Genomic DNA, 20290 nt, shown 5'->3' with positions numbered 1-20290 from the left:
GACTGATATAGAAACTCCCATCGCATCCTATCATAGGCCCGCTCCATATCTAGCTTGACTCCCATCAAGCTCCTCCTCATCGGAGCCCTCTCCAATCAAACATGAACTCCTGGGCTATCATCACATTGTCGGATATACTCCGACCACCTATGAAAGCACCCTGCTCCGGACTGATCAAACTCGGCAGAACATCCCGCAACCTGACGGCAAGAATCTTCGCCGTAGCCTTGTACAAAGTGGTACAGAGGCTAATCGGTCGAAAGTGACCCGGCTCAGAGGCATCCTGCCGTTTCGGTATCAGGGTAATGAAAGTCCGCTGCCAATCCGAGGACATCACTGCTGAAGTAAAAAACTGCTGTATGGCCGCCGTCACATCCTGTCCCACTATCCTCCAGTACCTCCGAAAGAAGAGCGGTGGAAAGCCATCCGACCCTGGCGCCTTGTCCCCCTCAAGAGACCAAACCGCCCCCCGAATCTCCTCCACCGAGACCGGCCTAGTCAGCTCAGCAGCCTCCTCCCCTGACACCCTCACTCCCGGTACCGGCGGCTCCACTCGGCCCCCCTCTCCCCTCTGCTCCGTCCACCTCGCTCTGAAGAAGCACTCAACAATCCTCCGGATAACCACCGGGTCATCTGATACCTGGCCGTCCTCACCCCTGATAGATCTGATCCTGATCTGGTTCCTCCTAATCACCGTAGACTGGTGAAAGAACTTTGTATTTCGGTCCCCCTCCAAAATCCACTGTACCCTGGACTTCTGTCTCCATAGTGTATCCTGCTGTCTCAGAAGGGAGTCATGCAATGCCAAGTGAGATCTAAGCTCCCCCATCAGAACCTCCGATAATCCTCCCATCTGTGCCTCCTGAACCTGAAGTCTGGAAATGGCCTCCTCTTCTTCCTCTGCCCTCCTAAAGATGTTCCCCACTTCCTCCCGATTCCACCTTCTCAACCTCCGCCTAGTCAACTCCAACCTTCGGGATACCCGATACATAGCATCGCCCCTAACCGGGGAACACCACGCCTCCCTCACCATCTCCCAAGAACGTGGATAGCTAAGCCAGAACTTCTCAAATCTGAAAGGGGGGCGAACTGGGGTGTATATCTCAGTACTCACCAGCAATGGATGATGATCCGAGGCAATCCTCGGCAGATGTCTGACATGATGGTCCGGAAAGCACTGAACCCACCCGGCTGTAGCACAGGCTCTGTCCAATCTCTCCCATACTCGGGCCCGCCCCTGCTGATTGTTACACCATGTATACCTAGGCCCTGAGAAGCCCAAGTCAATCAAACCATTGGCAGTAAGAAAATCCTGGAACTCCTTGATCTTCCTGTTGAGAGTAAAAGGGTTCCCCCCCAACTTTTCCGAAGCATCCACAATACAATTGAAATCTCCTGCTACCAACATAGGGTGACCATGACTTATCAGTCGCGTAGCCTCCTCCCATAGTGTCCTCTTGACCCTATAATCAGTACTGGCATAAACTGCTGAGAGAACCCAAGGACGCCTGTTACCCTCTGAGATCACCAAGATCACCTCTTGAGAGCAAACATTAAAACACCCCAATGTACATCGACCCAAATCCCATGTGACGATGATACCTCCCGACAATCCTTGAGAATCCACAGCATAGAAGCCCCACGCTCGCGGGATCACCCTTCTCACCTTCTGCAAACTACTGCCACAAAGCCGAGACTCTAATAGCACACAAATATCCGAGTTGTGCTGTTGCACCAACTGACGAAAAGCCGGAGCAAAGGAGGGTTTCCCCGCCCCCCGGCAGTTCCATAGTAGGATCTTCATAAAGCACCCAATGGTCCCGCACAACTCCCAACACCGGAGCTGTGGCTACCCCCTGCACCCTCATCCATGCACTCTACACCTCCTAGTGAGTCACTTCGCATTCCCTTAGCCGAAGCCATAAGCTGAGCTAGAATTTGAGGATGCTGACTGTTGCCCTGTGCCATATGGCACAAACCGTCCACCGACCCCGTGCCAATTGTGCCAGTCTCCCCCCCTTCCCTACACATTCAGAGAGGTCCTTCCCTCCGCCGCTTTTTAGAGCCAGCTCCCCAGCATCAGAGGCCACTATTTTCCCCTTCACCTTTGAAGCTTCTGGTTCACTGTACACCCGTGCCATTTGGCACGGACTGTTCCCCTTCAAAGCCGATGTCACCTGCCCATCCGAGCCACTCCCAGTACCACTAACAACATCGGTCGACACCGTCAGCAACTCCCCCGAAGCCATCGTCTGCGACGCCGTCCGGCCAAGCTCCGTCAGGTCCGCCGCCAGCGACAACGAATGCGCCAGACGGCCACCTGTGCTCGCGGCCGGCTCCAGCCGCACGTCACCGCCCGCCGATTGCTGGTCCACCCGGGGAGGTCGTTCACCAACAGGCGCGAGGGGCGGAGGTGAGCTCCGACTCCTCTGCCGGAAGAACACCGCCGGCCTCCGGCCCTTCACCTGGACAGGAGTCTTCCCCTCACCCGAGGTCGTCGAGTCGCCCGTAGACAGGCCAGCGCCCACAGCTCTCCTGGGCGGGCTTCTAAAGCGCTTCATCGGACTCTGAGTCGGGCCCCCCAGTCGAAGGCCCCCACTGGCGTTGGGCCGCTCTTCAAGCCGGCCCACACACGGAGCCACCCGGCCCGAGTCCTGAGTCAACTCAGCATCCGACCCGGAACCCGCACCAGGTTGACTCGGTCCACCCATCGGCCGGCTCGCACCCGCCTCCGACACGTCTTTCTCCGGCGTCCTCCGACGAGCCACCTTGGATGGCTTCTGCCACCCTTCAAGGTCGATCGGAGAGGCCGGCCCGTCCCCCGGCCGGCTCGGACTGGCCCCGGACGCCGCTGGCCCCGCCGTCTTCCCAGCATCAGGACGCGGGGACTCCTTCTTCCGGAACGCCGGCGGGGTTGGCCCAATCCGATTCGTCACCAACCATGGACCAAAGGCCCTTGCCTCCTGGGGTCGTTCCCTCCCTGTCTCCGCTTCCTTAGGCGTCTCCGAGGCGTCAATCCCATCACGGACCTCCTCAGACCCACCACTTACCTCCTCCGGATTCAACCTCCCCTCCGCCGGAGGCACAAACACACATCCCACCGCCGAATGGCCTACTCGTCCACATTTAGCGCACGGCACTGGCAGGTTTTCATAAACAAAACCCTGCCAGAAAGGGGCCCCTCCATCCGCCGAGCTCCCCCGCACCCATGTTCCGGGCACAAGCGGAGCAGAGGCGTCGAGTTCCACCTTCACCCTGGCGAAGCCATACCTCCGCCTCTGCTCTGTGAAGCCATCCAGCGCCAAGGGGGTACCGGCCCTCGCCGCCACCCTGAAGATCGCTTCCTTCTTCCAGAAATCCATCGGCAGACTGGGGAGCCGTAACCAGACAACCACCCGCCCGAAACACCCGGGCTTCGGAACAAAGCTGGGCCGCCACCGGTCCATGGCGAGCACCTGTCCCGCCACCATCCACGGACCATTCCGCATCGCGGCTTCCCGGTCGTTCTCGTTGGCGAACCTGATGGCAATGACCCCCTCCGACAGGGTGAAGCACTCGGCGTCATAATCCAGCTTCCCGGCTCGCCGTATCTCCTTCACCACCCAATCGGCCGGTATGCTCCTACCCAGGCTCCTCACGAGTACAGTGGTACTCCTCCATTCAGACCGCACCTCCTCCAACTCTTCTTCCGGCACCTCGATGACCTCCGGGAACCGGTTCTGCAGCTCCTCCAGCTCACGTGAAGGGGTCCGGTGGCAGGTCCATACTGGAGGCCTCGGAACGCCTTTCGTCACATCAGCCCACGACGGACGCTTGGCCGCAATCCCACTAGATGGCTTCCTCTGTGCTCCCCCCTTCCCCAGCGCCGGCGTCCCCCCAGCTTCGGCCATACCACCCCGCCGGCAGGTGTTTGGCGAAATGCTCGAAAGATCACCCCCCCAAACACAAATCTCAAAGCACCCGCTCACCCGCTCACCCCCTCCTAGTCTGTTCTTTCGCTCTTCTTCCTTCGGATTTTGCCCCCTTATCAACCGAACCCACTATATTGGACAAAGATTACCCTGGCGGTGACCAGATACCAAGTGTACCGCCCCTGACAGAGAGGCCCCACCACTAGATTCTGTCCCGTCTTCGGCGCTTCCCAATCTAGCGGAGCCACGTGACGACCTCCCGCGTTCATATTTTCTCGGATCGACCGCAACCTGCCCCCACTCTTTCCTTTTTCTTTCCTGGCCGGGTCGCCCCTCTTGTACATAGAAATTCCTATGCGGACCCGAGCTCGACCATTGACACTCCCATTATTTAGTACTGACGAATGTTATAATGGTTCTCCCATTTTTTAGTAGTGACTAATGTTATAATGGTTTTCATAGTCGCTACTATGTCACCGCTAGAAAATCTTTATGTGAGAAGATGACTTAGCTAATTGCGACACCATAAGCAGAATGATGATTTTATTTTATATATAATTCAAATTTATGATCAAATAATATAGTCATTAAAATAATAAATATTATTATTTTATCTCTTAGTATTTTTGTTCCGAAGAATGTTAGCATTTATGTATCACTAGTTCATTGAGGAATTAGATGAAATAATAAAAAAATACAAAAAAAAAGAAGGCAAAGAAAGATAATTGTAAGTATAAAATAAAAAAAGAATTTAGGGAAAATGAAAGTATAGTTTTTGAGAAAAGTAGCTCCCATTTTTTATTTTTAATTGCAAGATAATACATTCCAAATTTCAAACTTTTTTATTATAAAATTAATAATCATTCATAATGCGTAAACTGGACATATATGTAGTCAGGTAATACTATTTATATCATTTGTTATTCATTGTTGCAGTGACCAGTAATAGCTATCAAGGTTCATCGAATCAGATCGAATTGTCCGATTTAGGACCCGGTATGGAATTGGGTCGGTTTGCCATGTCAATTCGGTTCTAACTCACAATCGATTTGTAATTTCAATTCGGTTCCGGTCTCTATAAACTCGAACCGCAAAAAGGACCGATTAGAACTGCTCTTTTTTGGACTGGAATCGATCGAAAGCGGCGGGTTCGATGCCACTCAGTGCGAACCGGTTCGCACCGAGTCAATGCGGTTTCGAACCGAGTTGGCTGTATGTACTATAACGTTATTGTCCTAATTGCATCCTTTGGAAGCCGAACTGTACGGACTGCAATACTTCGTAGTTATCATGTTATTTTCTGATAAATAAAAAGAAAATAAAGAGCACGTGCAGTTGAATTCTTGGCAAGGGCAAATAACGGTCTAAAATTTCCCGTTATAACAGCGAACGTCAACGTCAATAAGAGGGCAGAATCAATGACGCATAAAACTTTATGTGCGCCTTTTGGATGATCGCTGGGTCTTCGCCCCCTCCCTCCTCTTGTTCGTTTTATTTAAACCCCAAATACCCCACCTTTGCCTTCCAAGCTCTCCTCTCTCTCTCTCTGGAACCGAGACTAATAGCAATGGAGGGGAAAGCCGGAGCCCTAACCCTAACGAAGCGGATCCGGGTGAACGGGGTGCCGGCGGAGGCGAGCCTGGCCGCCGACGGCACTCTCCGGTGGAGGGCCGGCGACGGCGGCGAGAGGTGCCTGGCCGTGGAATCGGAGGTGCTGGGATTCGAGGCCGAGGGGCAGAGGATTACGCTCAGGGCCTTCGTGGGAGCGTCTAGAGGGGCTTCTTGCGGTGGTGTGAGCTTCGGGAAGAGGACGAGGAGAGACTACGTTCTGGAGCTGCCGACCGAGGAGCCGGTGCTTCAATGGAGCCAGCGGCTGAGGGATTGCATCAAGTCCCTTGGTAAGACGCAAGGATTATTCCCTCCTTTTTTGAGTTTTTCTTCCTAGATCAGAAAAAGAAATCCTTTTTGTGTTAATATTTTGTCTTTTTGTTGCATTTTTCCCAGACAGATAGGTTAATTTATAGAAGCGAAGATATAATTGCTTCGATTCTCTTGAGTGTTTTTTTTCTTCCTGATCACTAAGAATTATTCTTACTTGTGCCTTTTAGGGAAAAAATAATCTTTTTTGTTCCGTCCGTGATTTTTCTGTTGAATTTTTGGAGACGACTATATTTATCTATGATAAGTTATCTTTTTGGAACCTTTTTTTCCAAAGAGACCTTTTCTTCTTATTCTTCTTCTGCTTTTCTGCTTTTCTTCCTTCTGTTTTTTCTGCGATTGTCAATTTTTTTTCAAATTATTTTGTTTATAGACGTCGATAAGATCTGCCAGTAGTTTGTGCTCCTTAGAAAATGGTCGGAGGCGTTTTTTTTTTTAATTTATATGACTGGTAGTTTCTGGTTAGACTGATTCTGTAGCGTTTGTACTCTTTCTAAAAATAAAGTTGTGTTTTCTTTCTTTGTGAGTCCACAAATTAAACGAGATCAGGTTCATGCTCTGTATTGTAGAAGTTTCAAGAAATCATATAATCTTTCATTCTAATACTATTCTGTAGTGAAAAACAAATAGGAAAGTTTATCCTTTTTGACCACTTCACTTCTTATGATGGATATCATTGTGACTTATATTTCATTAATAGCTCCAATTTCAATTTAAACTACTACGATTTTTTCTTATTATATACTATTTAGAAGTAAATTAGAAAATTCATGTATTATTTTTGACTACCTTGCCGAAAGAGATTCATAACTTTTTTCAAAATAGGCCGTCCGAAGAGGTTATTTATTATTGTAAACCCCTTTGGTGGAAAGAAAAGTGGGCGCAAGATCTTCCACTGTGAAGTCAAGCCCCTTCTTGTAGCCGCTGATATTCTTTATACAATGCAAGGTTGGTGAATTTCCAAATCTCTCCTCCCCCCTCTTCTCCCGCGCGTGCTCACTCACTCTCACTTGCTTACTATTATTTCTAACTTCTTAAGCTCTGCTTTTCTTTCAGAGACAAAGTATCAGCTTCATGCTCAAGAAATTGCCCGTTCTCTGGGTCTTCTAAAATATGACGGAATTGTATGTGTTAGTGGTGATGGTGTTCTTGTGGAGGTTAGTAATTGCATATTGACCATGGAATGTGTGGAAGTTTATTTGGTACTGTGGCTCATCTAACTTCAAACCTCAGCTGTGAGCATGTCATGGATTTTGCAAAATTTTTGTGACCTTTTTGAGTTTTCTGTTGATTGGGTGGCAGAACCTAGCCTCTGTAGGTTTTATGGACTATTTTCAAAGGATTAGTTGTCAACATTGTTATGCTTTCACATCACTAACTTCAAGTTTAAATTTTATGTGGCAACAATTTTCTGATATAAATCATCTGGGGCCTATCTCTCATTTCATGGTGTTGTTCCATAACTTATACTCTTTTAGTGCTCGCTGTGTGACTATTACTGGGCAGGGTTGCGATTCCCGATTGCTGATTCAGCTGCTTCCTTTTTTCTTCTCTTCCACTATGCATATTCTTAATCATCTTCCATTTTTCGAATAGGTTGTCAATGGCTTGCTGCAAAGAGAAGACTGGGATACTGCAATCAAAGTGCCTCTTGGGATAATTCCTGCAGGTAAGTTTTGTTGGCATAGGCATATCATGAACTGTCAAACTGTCATTTTACCTTATTGATATGCTTTTTGAAACTATTGACATCAAACAAAAATCATGATTTCATGGAGTTAAGTCCAATAAGAAAAATAAATGCCGATGTTGCTATAAATTCAATGCTTAAAGCAATATGTATTCAAACCAGGCTAAGCCCAGGCTTATGTTCCCTGGTTAGCCAAAGGCTTAATGTTCTGTTGGGATTTCACTGAACTAGGAGTAAATGGGTGAGGTATTAGCTCTGTTGGTTTGGTTGGTCTTGATCTCTTGACTTTATTTCCCAATGCCATCATGGTCTGCCAGATGCCTGATTAACCTAATTTTTGACCCTTCTGGCTCTGTCTTGACCCAAATGTAGGGCATGCAGAACCTTAAATGTTCGGGGGCAGTTGTGTTTTATGCTGAAATTGTCCTGTAGACTTTTTATGCGACCTTTCACTTCCTCATATAGATTTATGCCTTACAATGTATTAAAATGGACGAAGGGATTATAGATTCAGGTCCTATATCTTAATTATATAGGTAAGTTAGGCAACATCTGGTTGGAAAACTTGGAATAATTTTTTAGACATCTAAGGAAGTATGGTACTGCAACTTGTTTGGTATCAATAGCATGACCAATATGTTCATGAACATCTGGTTTATCTTAGTCTTTCCCTGATGGAACTGATGTGAGAGACACTTCCATCATTAATAGAGTAATGTGATGGAATAATGGGTCTGTTGCCATGATGCTCTGTGTCACAATTAGTAGCCACTGTCCATTTTATCATATTAAGGGGGAGCCTTATAGTTCCTTGTGCAATATGAATTAAGACGCACATATTTACTTAAATTCTGTACAGAGCAGCAGATTTTGTACAAAAAGCTGCAGACTTGTTTTTCTACTAAAAAAAGAAATAGCAAAAATAGACAGTAGTTCTCCAATGTCAAAGAAAATAGAATGTACTTAAACTTGCTCAAGGCATTATTTCCTGCACACTACCATGCTTATAATTACTAAATCTATTAAGTGTATATTCTCAGTTGGTTTCATAAATAATAAATATGAATCTTAACCTTCGGTTTCTTGTCGATCAGCTTGCTGTTATTTTAACTACTTGTATGATTTGGACTCCTGAAGGCTGAAGAAATAATGTTCATAATGATTGTATGTTCTTTGCGCAATTTGATTTATGATGTGGAACATCTAATGCAGGCACGGGGAATGGCATGGCAAAATCACTTCTGGATTCAGTTGGTGATTTGTACTCCGTTTCCAATGCTACATTTGCAGTTATCAGAGGTTGTCTTTTGTGTTATGTTTGGTTCATCTAAGTGCCAAGCATTGGAAAATGCTGCCATTTTTTGTGTATTTAAATGAAAATATATACAATAGCAATTTTCTTCCAACCTTGCAGGCCACAAACGCACACTTGATGTTGCTACTGTTTTGCAAGGAGAGAAGAAGTTCTTCAGTGTCTTGATGCTTACTTGGGGTATGCAAAAAAAAAAAAAAATGAAAAAGAAACTGTCAAGGCTTTTTTTTTTTCAAATCAGATGATGTATGGCTACAGATTTTCTTTAGAATTAGTCAACCTGTTTCAGCTTTTTTTTCAGAAAAAAAGATAAAGTTTGGTATGTGTATATCTATATGTCAGTTAATGGTTACCTGTAGGTTTGGTGGCTGATATTGACATCGAGTCCGAGAAGTATAGGTGGATGGGAAGTGCTCGTTTAGACTTTTATGTATGTACATCAATTGTTTTGAGATTTTCTCCTAATATTATTTTTTATATTGCTTGAATTATGATAAAACCTATGTAGCTAAGTCAATGTTATTTAGAATGTCATGTGGCTTTATTGTTCAAGAAATGAGATGATGCTGGTTTTGCTGAACTCATATAATTCTGAAGATTTTAAAAGATTTAATTCATCTGCCATGACATGAATTAATTGGCTAGCTTCCTACTTAACCCTCTTTGGCAGGATCATTGATATTTTCTTATGTTTTATTTCTTATGTGCTTCTAGTCTCTGCTGCGAATGATGAACTTGCGAAGATACCATGGACATGTTCAATTTGTGCCTGCACCTGGATATGAATCATATGGGGAACCAATAAAGCAAAACGGCAGCGACATGGGCAACACTGTACTGCCTGAACAAGGCCGAGTAAATAATGCTGAAGTTAAATCATGTGGTTACCCAGGCCCGGTAGCTTCCTTCGATGGTTTAGAATGGAGGTCAATTGATGGCCCTTTTATTTCAGTTTGGATTAACAATGTGCCTTGGGCTGGTGAAGATATTATGCCAGCACCAGAAGCTAAGGTAGTTTCTTTCTTGTTATAGCAATTTTCTTTTCTATATTTATTTTGTTCCCATTACAGTATGAAATAGTAATATAGACTGTCAATCACATAAGCAGGTGTTTGAGTCATCAACATGCATAAAATTCTTTTAGTGTGAGATCCTAAACATTGTATTTCTGCATGTGGCACTGCATTTACGCCAGGCAATGAAAGGGAGATGATTAATACTTTTCTTTTATTCTTTCATTAATCCGTGTATCTCGAACATTCTGTTTTCGCATATGTGGATTTTTTTTTTATGCACAGAGATGGTTGATTGATTTTATCTCACAAAAGATGCGACATATCTTGAAATGCTACTCCTTTTTCTATGAAAATATTGGATTAGCCTAGTACTCGATGCTACTTGATGTTTGTTTCATGTCTCTTGTTCTTACTTGAGCAACTCGTCATGACAACCCTTCTTGATTGTGATGCAGTTCTCAGATGGCTGCTTGGATGCAGCCATACTTAGGGATTGCCCAAAATCAGCCCTTCTGGGACTGATGTTAAAAATGAGTGATGGAAGTTATCTCAAATCACCATATGTCATCTATCTCAAGGTGCGTACAGTTCTCTGGACCTTTTAATGGCTAAGTCATGTTTTATGAAAAAAAAATTGCAGTTTAGAAAATGTTTTTTGTTTTTTAATTCCTTGGGGATGTGATAAAAGTTCTCCTAAAGAACGTTTTGGATTTGTGCATAGAAGGTCAGGCTATCAAGGCTAACTTATGCATATAACTGATTGATGGAAAAACTTGAAGGGGGAGGGAGAAAAAGAGAGGAGAGAGAGAGAGAGAGAGAGAGAGAGAGAGAGAGAGAGAGAGAGAGAGAGAGCACGGTTTTGTTTGACCTGGTGAAAGCATGCGGCAATCAGAATTGTTCATATTTTGGGTGTTAAAGGTAGAGCTCAAGGAATAGAGATATTGCTAAAGATGTCAATGATGACTAAGAGTAACAGTAATGTCAGTTTTGAAGAAATATGTGGCTCTGTAGTTGTGTTCCCCTGCCTGATAATTGCTCATAAGCCATTCTCTGAACTCTCTGCTCTGTATTGGAAGAACTGGCGGAGTATTGTTGGCTCTGATGACAGTTCTAATTAATTGAAAGAGGCTTACATTAATACGATGTTAAAAATACAAGGGAAAATTTTCAGTAGTAAAATTATAAGATTTACTTAGTCGACTTGGATAACTATTTGACTCCAAGTAGTCGTATCCAGTCGAGACCTGCAATGATGGGCAATGCGGCCAATTGTTTGATACAAATGTTTTATAAGTCATGCTCATTTGACCTGAGCGGTTGGATTCTTAAAAACAAAAAAAAAGTCACTCTCATTCCATTTTTTTCACACACAAGGCTTCTCCCGAGCAGTTGTATCGTGTACATAAAAAGTTGAGAAACCATTCTCCAGTCCAAGTGTTTTCTTTATGTGTTTCACAGGTGAAAGCATTCCGGTTAAAGCCTGGTCAGCGTGTTGGGAATCCCACCAAGGGTGGTATCGTTGACTCTGATGGAGAGGTCATCGCTATGGGAGACCGAGTCAATGGCGGCATTCAGCAGGAGTATCGAATGTCCTATGGGCCGCCACTTCAATTGACGGTTGACCAGGGTTTAGCTACTATATTCTCTCCTAGATGATATGTTTTTCTTCCCCCGTATCATCCATCTGATTGTCTACTTCATTTTCAGCTGTGTGTAGAGCTGTGTACATATACATCTTAAAGAAGCAATAAAAAAGAAATTTATGACAGTTTTAAGGTGTCTATTGGCATCATTTTTTTTAAAATTTTGCAAAATAGAAAAAGATATATATTTAAAAATTTCTAAAATATAAATATGTTTGATATAGTTTATTATTTTTTTAAAAAAATATATCCATGGTGATGGATACAATGGTAGTTGCAGTAAGATGATGATGATGTTAATGGTAGTATAGAATTTTATTTTTTATTTAAAAAAAATGATGCCTAACAAGTTCTAAGTTTTTCTTTTCTCAATTGTTATTGTTACAATTTGTCTTCCTATGTCTCACCCTTAGAATCTCTTTTATTCTTAATATATTTCCGCTTCTAGGGTTAGGCCCTTAATTTCATTTATTATTTCTTGAACCAATTAGGGCAATTTTAAAAATGATAAGGTATTGCTGGGACCTATTTTTCAACGGTCTGCTGAGGAAAATTTTAGTCAGTGATGTGGAAACAACCGCATGGTATAATAGATCTTTTCGCAATGGAAAACATACAAGCATTTTTAGGTTTTATGGATGTTGCTCGTAGAACTTCCAGATAATGGCGTGCTACCAGTTCCATTGATCCAGTGCTTGCAAAAGTTGATTTGATGCACAGGACTGATTCAAAAAGAAAGGTGAAAAAAAACATATTGACTCATACACTTTGCCCTTGTGTTTGGTAAGAACAAAAGATTTGTCTGGTTTGCGAAAAAAGAAGAAGGGAAAGTATGGTCAACGAAAAATTGAAGAAAGATATATTATTTGGTTGGAGCTTTCAAAGGAAAGAGGTGAAAAAGTATCATTCGACATGAAAAAACTATTTTTCTACCGGTTAAAAATTAATTTTTTTTTAATTTAATCTTAAGCTATCAAAATTTATGGATTCACTGTTTGTTGGCTTCAAGTTTTTTTGCAATGCGAAGTTTGAGCTCTTGGAAAGCTAAAGGCCGGCGAAAAGCCAAAATTTCGAAGTCAGAATGGATGGATAAAAAGGTGCATTAATTTCAACGAATCAAGAGCCTCTATAATTGCTAACGTTGTATAGGTTTTTTAGGGAAGCGGCAGTGGCTTTATCATTTTCTCAAGTAAAGCTAAACACTGAAGTATTAACTTCCTTTTTTGCTATTATGATCTAATAATATAGTCCTCCAATCCATGTGTTTGTGTAATTCAAATGAGAACATTGGATCTACTGAGGGTGCTTAATAGATAACTTCATTTCATTGCTAGTATTTGTCATCCTATCATTATGCAATTTGGGTAGGATACATTGTTAAACCTAAACTGACAAAGATCTTCATTTGGCTAGGATACATAATCCAGCATATAAGTGTACTTAGCTTCGAGCTATTTATCGAACAAATTGCCGATCCAATCAGATGTGAACTTTGTGTTTATTGTTCCCAGACCACTTTGAAGGGTTAAAAATGATGCTAACGCCATGCTCTTCTTCTTCTTCTTCTTTCTCTTGCAGCATTAGTTGGCATCCGAGGCAAGTAACTCCATCACTGCTTCTATCTTGGGGCAACGGATCCAAGCGGATGAGCACCCATGAATTCACGAGGCTAAGCATATCATGGTCATTTTCTTAGTTGGTTATATTGATCCGGGTTGCTGCACAACATACCAGAGTCTCAAGCTGTGCCTTTATCGCACCATGAAGTACACCTATCTTGTGCTACCATATCATAATGGTGTTCAGAAATTCCCCAAAATTACAGCACTTGGAAACAAACCTGCAACTTACAATTTAGGGCCTATTTGATACTTTTTTTTTATTTCTTTTTTTATAAAAATAAAAATAGAGAATTCAGTATAGAAAATATATTTGGTTATTTTATTTCTGTTTTAGTTTTTCTTTTTAGACAACTTTCATTATTTCTGAAACAAGTGGAAGTGGACAATTTTTACTTTCAGTTTTTTTTAAAAGTAGGTTTTTACTCTTCTTCTCTCAACCTCTCTCGCTTTTAGCGTCGTCTCTTCTACCCAACCATACCAGCTCTTCGGACCTTGCCGGCTATTTCTCCGCCTGATGTAAAGCTATCCTTCATCATAGGTAGCGTCACTGGCTTTATTCCCATTTTTTTCTTCTATTGCTCTCTCGACTGTATCTCAAAAAAAAAAAAAAAAAAGAGAACCAAATATATTTTTCTATTATTAGAAATTTGAAAAAAATAAAAATAAAATTTTTATATTTAATTTTTTTAAAAAAGAAAAGTGCCAATAATGTCTTTAAAAAGCCAATGCAAACCTAACCCGTTTGGAAATTCTGAGCTCTGCGGTCCCGTATCATTTGTGCATCAATTTTCGAAATTTTATTTTCCCCTTGTGGGGAAAAAAAATGGACCACCCCAAGAATACAATCAGAGCATCCGTATCTGACAACAAGCGTGACCTTGGCAAGCATGATCTCGGCGTGCACGACCTCAGCATGCATGATCTCGGCATGCATGACCTCGGTAGGTATGAGCTCTGCATGCATGACCTCGGCAGATATGAGCTCGGTATGCATGACCTCGACAAGTATGAGCTCGGCATACGTGACCTCAGCAGGTATGAGCTCGGCATGCATGACCTCGGTTTGCATGACCTCGGCAGGTATGAGCTCGGCATGCATGACCTTGGCAGACGTGACCTCGGCAGGTATGAGCTCGGCAGGTACACCTATCTTGTGCTACCATATCATAATTAGGGCTGCAAATGGGTTGGGTCGACCCGTGACCCGACTCGACCCAACCCGCTTAAGACCCGACCCGACCCGCATTTTAGGACCCGCGGGGCCGGATCGGGTCCTAAATTTGGACCCGTTCTATTTTTCGGGTCGGGTTGGGTCTGCCCAATTTCGACCCGCACCCCGACCCGACCCGACCCAATTTTTTGGACCATTTTTTTAAGACATGCAGCCCATTGGGCCGCAGGCCCGCAGTGCTACTGACTACTGTGCTCTGTGCTTTGCCCGCAGCCCGCAACGGATGATATATAAATCATCCGCTGGACCGCTTCACCTGTTGGACCCCTTCCTCCCTTTTTCTCTCCCATGCGGCGCAGCGGCTGTGCCCTAGCCCTAGATCTCCCGTGCGGCGGAGGATCATCTGGAGGAGACGAGGACGTCGAGGAGTAGACCGCTTCCGTGCTCGGTGCCCTAGATCTCCCGTGCGGCTGTGCCCTAGATCTTGAGCTGCGGCGGAGGATCATTTGGAGAAGAGTAGCCCGCTTCCGTGCTCGGTGCCCTAGATCTTTCGACTTCCGACTCCCCATTCCGCGGATCTCCCTCTTCCCATTCTTCGGCGTCCCAAGGTATGTCCCTCCTCCAGTCCTCCGTATTTTTTTTAGCATAGGCCGGGAGATGGTTCCGGCGAAGGGGGCTTATCTTGTAACAGGGCAACGACGCCGGACTTGAGGGAGAGGGAGAGGGAGAGGTGGGGGTCGTCGGGGTCCTCGAGGATAGTCGGAAGATTTGGAGGAGGGGCGTGCCACACTTGGGGAGCATCATTTCGGCCTACTTGTTTTATTTTCTACCAATCTGTGAGATCTAACCTAGTTTGCACAATTTTTTTGAGATTTAATCATAGTTTTCAAGATTTTATATGCACGACATTCTCTCTGCTAAAGTCTTCCTTGATCTGGTTTTGAACAGTGCTGTGGTTTTTGTTTTTTTTTGCATAACTTGTGATATTCTGCAAGAGGTTTTGAACAGTGCTGTGGTCTTCCTCGATCTACTTTCTCTGCTTGGGTCTTGACTGGAGGATCCATATAGTAGGGATTTCTATAGTTGGCTTTGCATGCTGTAAATTATGAAAAAACATGGATGGTGGAGAATGAAATTCAATGAATACGCTATAAGCCTATGAAATAGGTTAATGTCCGTATGCCTGTATATTAATTAGCTCCTGTATATTAATTAGCTCACAATAAGTTTAGATTGTCCGTATGCCTGTATATTAATTAGCTCCTGCTAGTGTAACTGTGTAACAGTGTAAGTGTGTAACTATTCAATTGAAATCTGTACTCTCAAGTTGAAGTTTCTACTCTGAAGAAGGAATTTATTTATTTATATTTTTGGTGGCAAATTTTTGTCCTTATATAAATTTAAAATATTTGTTACTTATTCAGTTATTTGTCATAGATATACATCGTTATTAAGCCGTTAATTTTTTTGTTTTCATTGTATAAAGTTGCATTTTATGCTCATACATCTTTATTTAATGCTTGCATGCAAAATAGGTTAATGTCCGAGATGGATAGCAATAAAAACATGGCTGAAGTTTCAAGTGTACTTCGTTGTAGTGGTTCTCAAGTAATGGAGCCTTCTAATACAGATAGCTCTAAAACGAACAGAAAAAGGAGGTCGGAGATATGGAATCATTATTGTGAGGTAGAAAATCAAAAAGACAAGGCTAGATGCAATTATTGTCATTTTATTTTTTCAGCTGATCCTAAAAATGGGACAAGTCATCTTCACAAACATGCAAATATTTGTAAGGCAAAAAAATATAATGATAAGAAACAGAAAATATTAATAGGCACCGTGACTTCAAAAGATGGTGTTCCATTGAACGAGTTAGTTCCCTATTCATTTGATCACGAAAGAAGTCGTGAGGACCTTGCAAAGATGGTAATTCTACAAGAGATGCCATTTACAACAGTTGAACATCCAGCATTTCAGACCTTTGTTAGGAACCTTAGACCAGAATTTCATATTGTTTCAAGGACAACATTGTCTTCTGATTGCTTTAAAATTTATGAAAAGGAAAAACGAAGACTTGAAGATTTGTTCAAGATGAACTGTGGAAGAATCAGCTTAACATCGGACATGTGGACATCAAATCAAACATTGGGATACATGTGTCTCACTGCACATTATATCACTAATGATTGGAAACTGAAAAAGCATATTATCAATTTTAAGTTAGTTCCTTCACCACATACAGGCTTAGTCATTAGTGATGCTATAGCTAACTGTATTTTATCTTGGAATATTGAGAAAAGGTTGGGTTCAATCACTCTTGATAATTTGTCAGCAAATACAGTTGTAGCAACAGAACTTCAAAAACAATTTAAAAAAGATTTACTTTTGGATGGTAAATTCTTTCATGTGCGTTGCTGTGCACATATTCTTAATTTGATTGTGAAGGATGGGTTGAAGGTAGCGGAGGGTGCTATTCATAGGATCCGCGAGGCTGTTAAATATATAAAATCATCTCAAGGAAGGTTGGAATTATTTATGGGAATTGTGAAACAATTCAAGATGAATGGTAAAAAACGGATATGCTTAGATGTACCTACTCGTTGGAATTCTACATATCTCATGTTAAATGATGCTATACAATTCAAGGATGTATTTATGCGACTTGTGGCCCGGGATCCTAATTTTGAAGGTGCGCCAACTGAGGAAGATTGGTCTCAAGGCATCATTATTTGTGACTTCTTAAAGGTTTTTCATCTTATAACTGAAGTTTTTTCACAAACAAAAAATCCAACTGCAAATTTGTATTTCTATGAGATTTGGAGAATAAATATGCTCTTGATTGAAGAATCTAGGAGTTCAAATGCAGTTGTGATGATGATGGCTTTAAAGATGCAAGAAAAATTTGACAAGTATTGGAAGGAATGCTCTCACATTCTTGCTGTAGGGGTTGTCCTTGATCCAAGACATAAGATGAATCTTATTAGATATTGCTTTCAGACAATCCATGGTAATGATGATCGTGCTTCATTTGAGATCAACAAAGTGCATGATGTTCTTCAAACTTTGTATGATAATTATGCAATTTTATATGGCACAAATGTCTCTCTTAATCAAGTGGATGAGAGGGTGTCTACATCCCATGGTGGAAGAGATGAGAATCGTTTTATGCATGGCTATAAAGAATTCATCCATGGAGTACAAGTTACCCAACCATCTAAGTCAGAATTAGAGACTTATTTGGAAGAGAAGGTATTTTACGATCTCTAATTTGGATGCTTACATTAAAATATTAGTCAATAATACTAATAAAAATGACATGCCATTTAATTTTTTGGAGCAGATTCATCCATTAGAAGATCAAAATTTTGACATTCTACAGTATTGGAAATTCAATGAATCAAAATATCCAATATTGTCTAGGATGGTACGTGATATCTTGGCAATTCCCATTTCTACCGTTGCATCTGAGTCTGCCTTTAGCACTGCTGGCAGAGTTTTGGATGATTTTCGTAGTAGTCTATCTCCGAATACGGTTGAGGTATTGGTGTGCACACAGGATTGGCTTCGAGACAGCTTGCCTCATCTTGCAGGTTCAATTTCTATAACATTCATAAATTTTATCATGCATCAGTTGTACTAGTGCTTTAAAACTTTGAGATTTTTAATTTCATATTTTCTTCATTTGTAGATGATCCACCTTCTCATACAAAATACAAGATTGAAGATTACGAAACTGTTGTTGATATTAATATCGATGATTAACTTATGCTGGTAAGTAGTAGAGTTCATCTTCATTATTATGCTTACATTTGAATTCTCCGATTTGCATCATTTCATGTGACATGACCACCTACTTGCATCATTATATATGTTGCTATCAGATGTAGGTGCAAGCAAAGAGAAATTTATGATTCCATGTGTTCAAGTTAGAAGGATGTATACATTGCATGACAAACCTGTTTACATAACCAGCAAAGACAGCATAACTTCAAAGCTCCTGCACAAACATAAAAGTGTACTCATTGATGCTTAAACTTTATAATTTTATAGTATAATGATCGTAAACTGATGTTGCTTCTTTGCTTTATGCAGGATGGTGGTAATCTATCTTAACTAATGGGACAAGTCATCTTCACTGAACATGATGTTGATGTTGATGTTGATGTTGATGTTAATTGCATGATGTTGATGTTGTGATGCATCCTTTTGGATTGTCATATGGGGTAGAATTTTGCTGTGATGTAGTAAATTGTAATGTTGTGATCCTAAAACTGTGACCCAGGTTGTAATGTTGTTGTTTGGATTGTCCTTTGTCATATGGGGTTGAATTTTACTTTGAAAAATCCTGTGATGCTAATACTGTAACCAGCTTTGATTATAAACTTACATCTTAGTGCATAGGTGGTGGAATTGAAGTGTCTATTGGCCTTTGTCCTGTATGTCTCATGTTTACTAGTGGATATCAATAATTGGAATGGTTTGAGAAAGAAGTTGTTATAATTCTTTAGGTGTTTGACTCCTCCTGACAAGTGTGTTTTTTGTTTCTTCTTTTCTTGATGCAGACGAAGTGAACCAAGAAGGCTGGAATTGTTGGCAAATATGGTAACCAAATTCTTCATAGCTGTTTTCCTTTGCTTGTCTATTTCTACCATTGCAGTAGCTGTTGCCTATTTTCTCCGATTCATTGTCATGTCTTGGGATCCAGGTACCAGATATGGTGCTAGTTTGCGAAAGCAAATCAAGAAAATGGAAGTCTCCCAGCATGCCAAGTATTTCTGTGAGTTCTGTGGAAAGGTATCATCTCATCTCTTGCATTGAGACTATCTTGTTGTTGATTATTATCTTATTATATGCTGACTGCAAAATGCTTTTTTTATTGCTCGTTATGAAGTAAGAAAATTGTGCTTAAATTTTAATCTTCGCAACATCAACTCGAAGTGGACTGAAGTCTGCTGAAAAGAGATAGGTATCTAAATACAGTTGGGAATTTATGATGAATCAAGTTAACAGAAGGCACTGAGTTGAATTAGTAGAATTCATGAAGTTCATGTTCAAAATTTAGTGTTCCAAATGACCACCTACTTGCATCATTATATATGTTGCTATCAGATGTAGGTGCAAGCAAAGAGAAATTTATGATTCCATGTGTTCAAGTTAGAAGGATGTATACATTGCATGACAAACCTGTTTACATAACCAGCAAAGACAGCATAACTTCAAAGCTCCTGCACAAACATAAAAGTGTACTCATTGATGCTTAAACTTTATAATTTTATAGTATAATGATCGTAAACTGATGTTGCTTCTTTGCTTTATGCAGGATGGTGGTAATCTATCTTAACTAATGGGACAAGTCATCTTCACTGAACATGATGTTGATGTTGTGATGCATCCTTTTGGATTGTCATATGGGGTAGAATTTTGCTGTGATGTAGTAAATTGTAATGTTGTGATCCTAAAACTGTGACCCAGGTTGTAATGCTGTTGTTTGGATTGTCCTTTGTCATATGGGGTTGAATTTTGCTTTGAAAAATCCTTTGATGCTAATACTGTAACCAGCTTTGATTCTTTATGAATAGCAATTCCAAGTTGCAACTGTTCAAATGTTTATATTTTAGATGGAAAGTTCCACCTGTTCAAATGTTTTAGATGCAGGTACTTGCAGTCTCAATGTTGGACAAGTTGATTTTGTTTTAGATCTGAACCTATTTTGAATGTAACAGATGGATAAATGTGTTTTGAATAAGCTAGATCTAAACCTGGTTGATCAGTTTGCCTTCATTTTTTTTGGTGAAACGTATTCTGAACCGGTTTTGAATGTAACAGATATTGAATTGTTGAGCTTGCAGCCTTTATTTTCACGCTTCCAGCCTTTCAGGAGGAATTGTTGAGCTTGCAAAAGGCTTCACCTGATGGTGAATTGGTGAATCGGTGATGGAGTATTGGAGTTGACAAAATATTGAATTAAAAATGCAAATCCGACCCGG

At 41.8% G+C, this 20290-nt stretch overlaps 3 protein-coding genes and 1 long non-coding RNA gene across 6 annotated transcripts; 3 read left to right on the top strand and 1 right to left on the bottom strand.

Moving 5' to 3' along the window:
- Positions 1-1931: 1931 nt before the first annotated feature.
- LOC103699903 (dapper homolog 3-like) lies at positions 1932-3890 on the bottom strand. The gene has a single exon (XM_008781897.2). It carries the CDS (start codon positions 3888-3890, stop codon positions 1932-1934), a length of 1959 nt encoding a protein of 652 aa, XP_008780119.2.
- Positions 3891-5376: 1486 nt separating this feature from the next.
- LOC103714772 (sphingosine kinase 1-like) lies at positions 5377-11635 on the top strand. Of its 2 annotated transcripts, XM_039131772.1 has the most exons (10): positions 5379-5809; positions 6675-6797; positions 6906-7006; positions 7446-7518; positions 8752-8838; positions 8954-9031; positions 9211-9281; positions 9566-9862; positions 10323-10445; positions 11326-11635. In XM_039131772.1, the coding sequence occupies exons 1-10, from the start codon at positions 5479-5481 to the stop codon at positions 11521-11523; spliced, it is 1482 nt and encodes a 493-aa protein (XP_038987700.1). In that variant the 5' UTR covers positions 5379-5478; the 3' UTR covers positions 11524-11635. The 2 variants fall into 2 exon arrangements, with proteins under 2 accessions (XP_038987701.1, XP_038987700.1); XM_039131773.1 differs by lacking the exon at positions 6675-6797 and having other exon boundaries at positions 5377-5809.
- A 4591-nt stretch (positions 11636-16226) lies between these two features.
- LOC120112551 (zinc finger BED domain-containing protein RICESLEEPER 2-like) lies at positions 16227-17570 on the top strand. Its single transcript, XM_039132123.1, has one exon. The coding sequence runs from the start codon at positions 16227-16229 to the stop codon at positions 17568-17570; it is 1344 nt and encodes a 447-aa protein (XP_038988051.1).
- A 232-nt stretch (positions 17571-17802) lies between these two features.
- Positions 17803-19158, top strand: LOC120112593. Of its 2 annotated transcripts, XR_005514173.1 has the most exons (5): positions 17803-17893; positions 17992-18074; positions 18185-18318; positions 18396-18905; positions 19009-19158. It is a non-coding gene; the product is annotated as an uncharacterized LOC120112593 (long non-coding RNA). The 2 variants fall into 2 exon arrangements; XR_005514172.1 differs by having other exon boundaries at positions 18185-18905.
- Positions 19159-20290: the final 1132 nt, after the last annotated feature.

The sequence above is a fragment of the Phoenix dactylifera genome, chromosome 11 (assembly GCF_009389715.1).
Source record: "Phoenix dactylifera cultivar Barhee BC4 chromosome 11, palm_55x_up_171113_PBpolish2nd_filt_p, whole genome shotgun sequence".
NCBI classification, from domain to species: Eukaryota; Viridiplantae; Streptophyta; class Magnoliopsida; order Arecales; family Arecaceae; genus Phoenix; species Phoenix dactylifera.
Note: the sequence above shows the minus strand (reverse complement) of the source record. Positions and strands in the feature narration are given on the sequence as shown.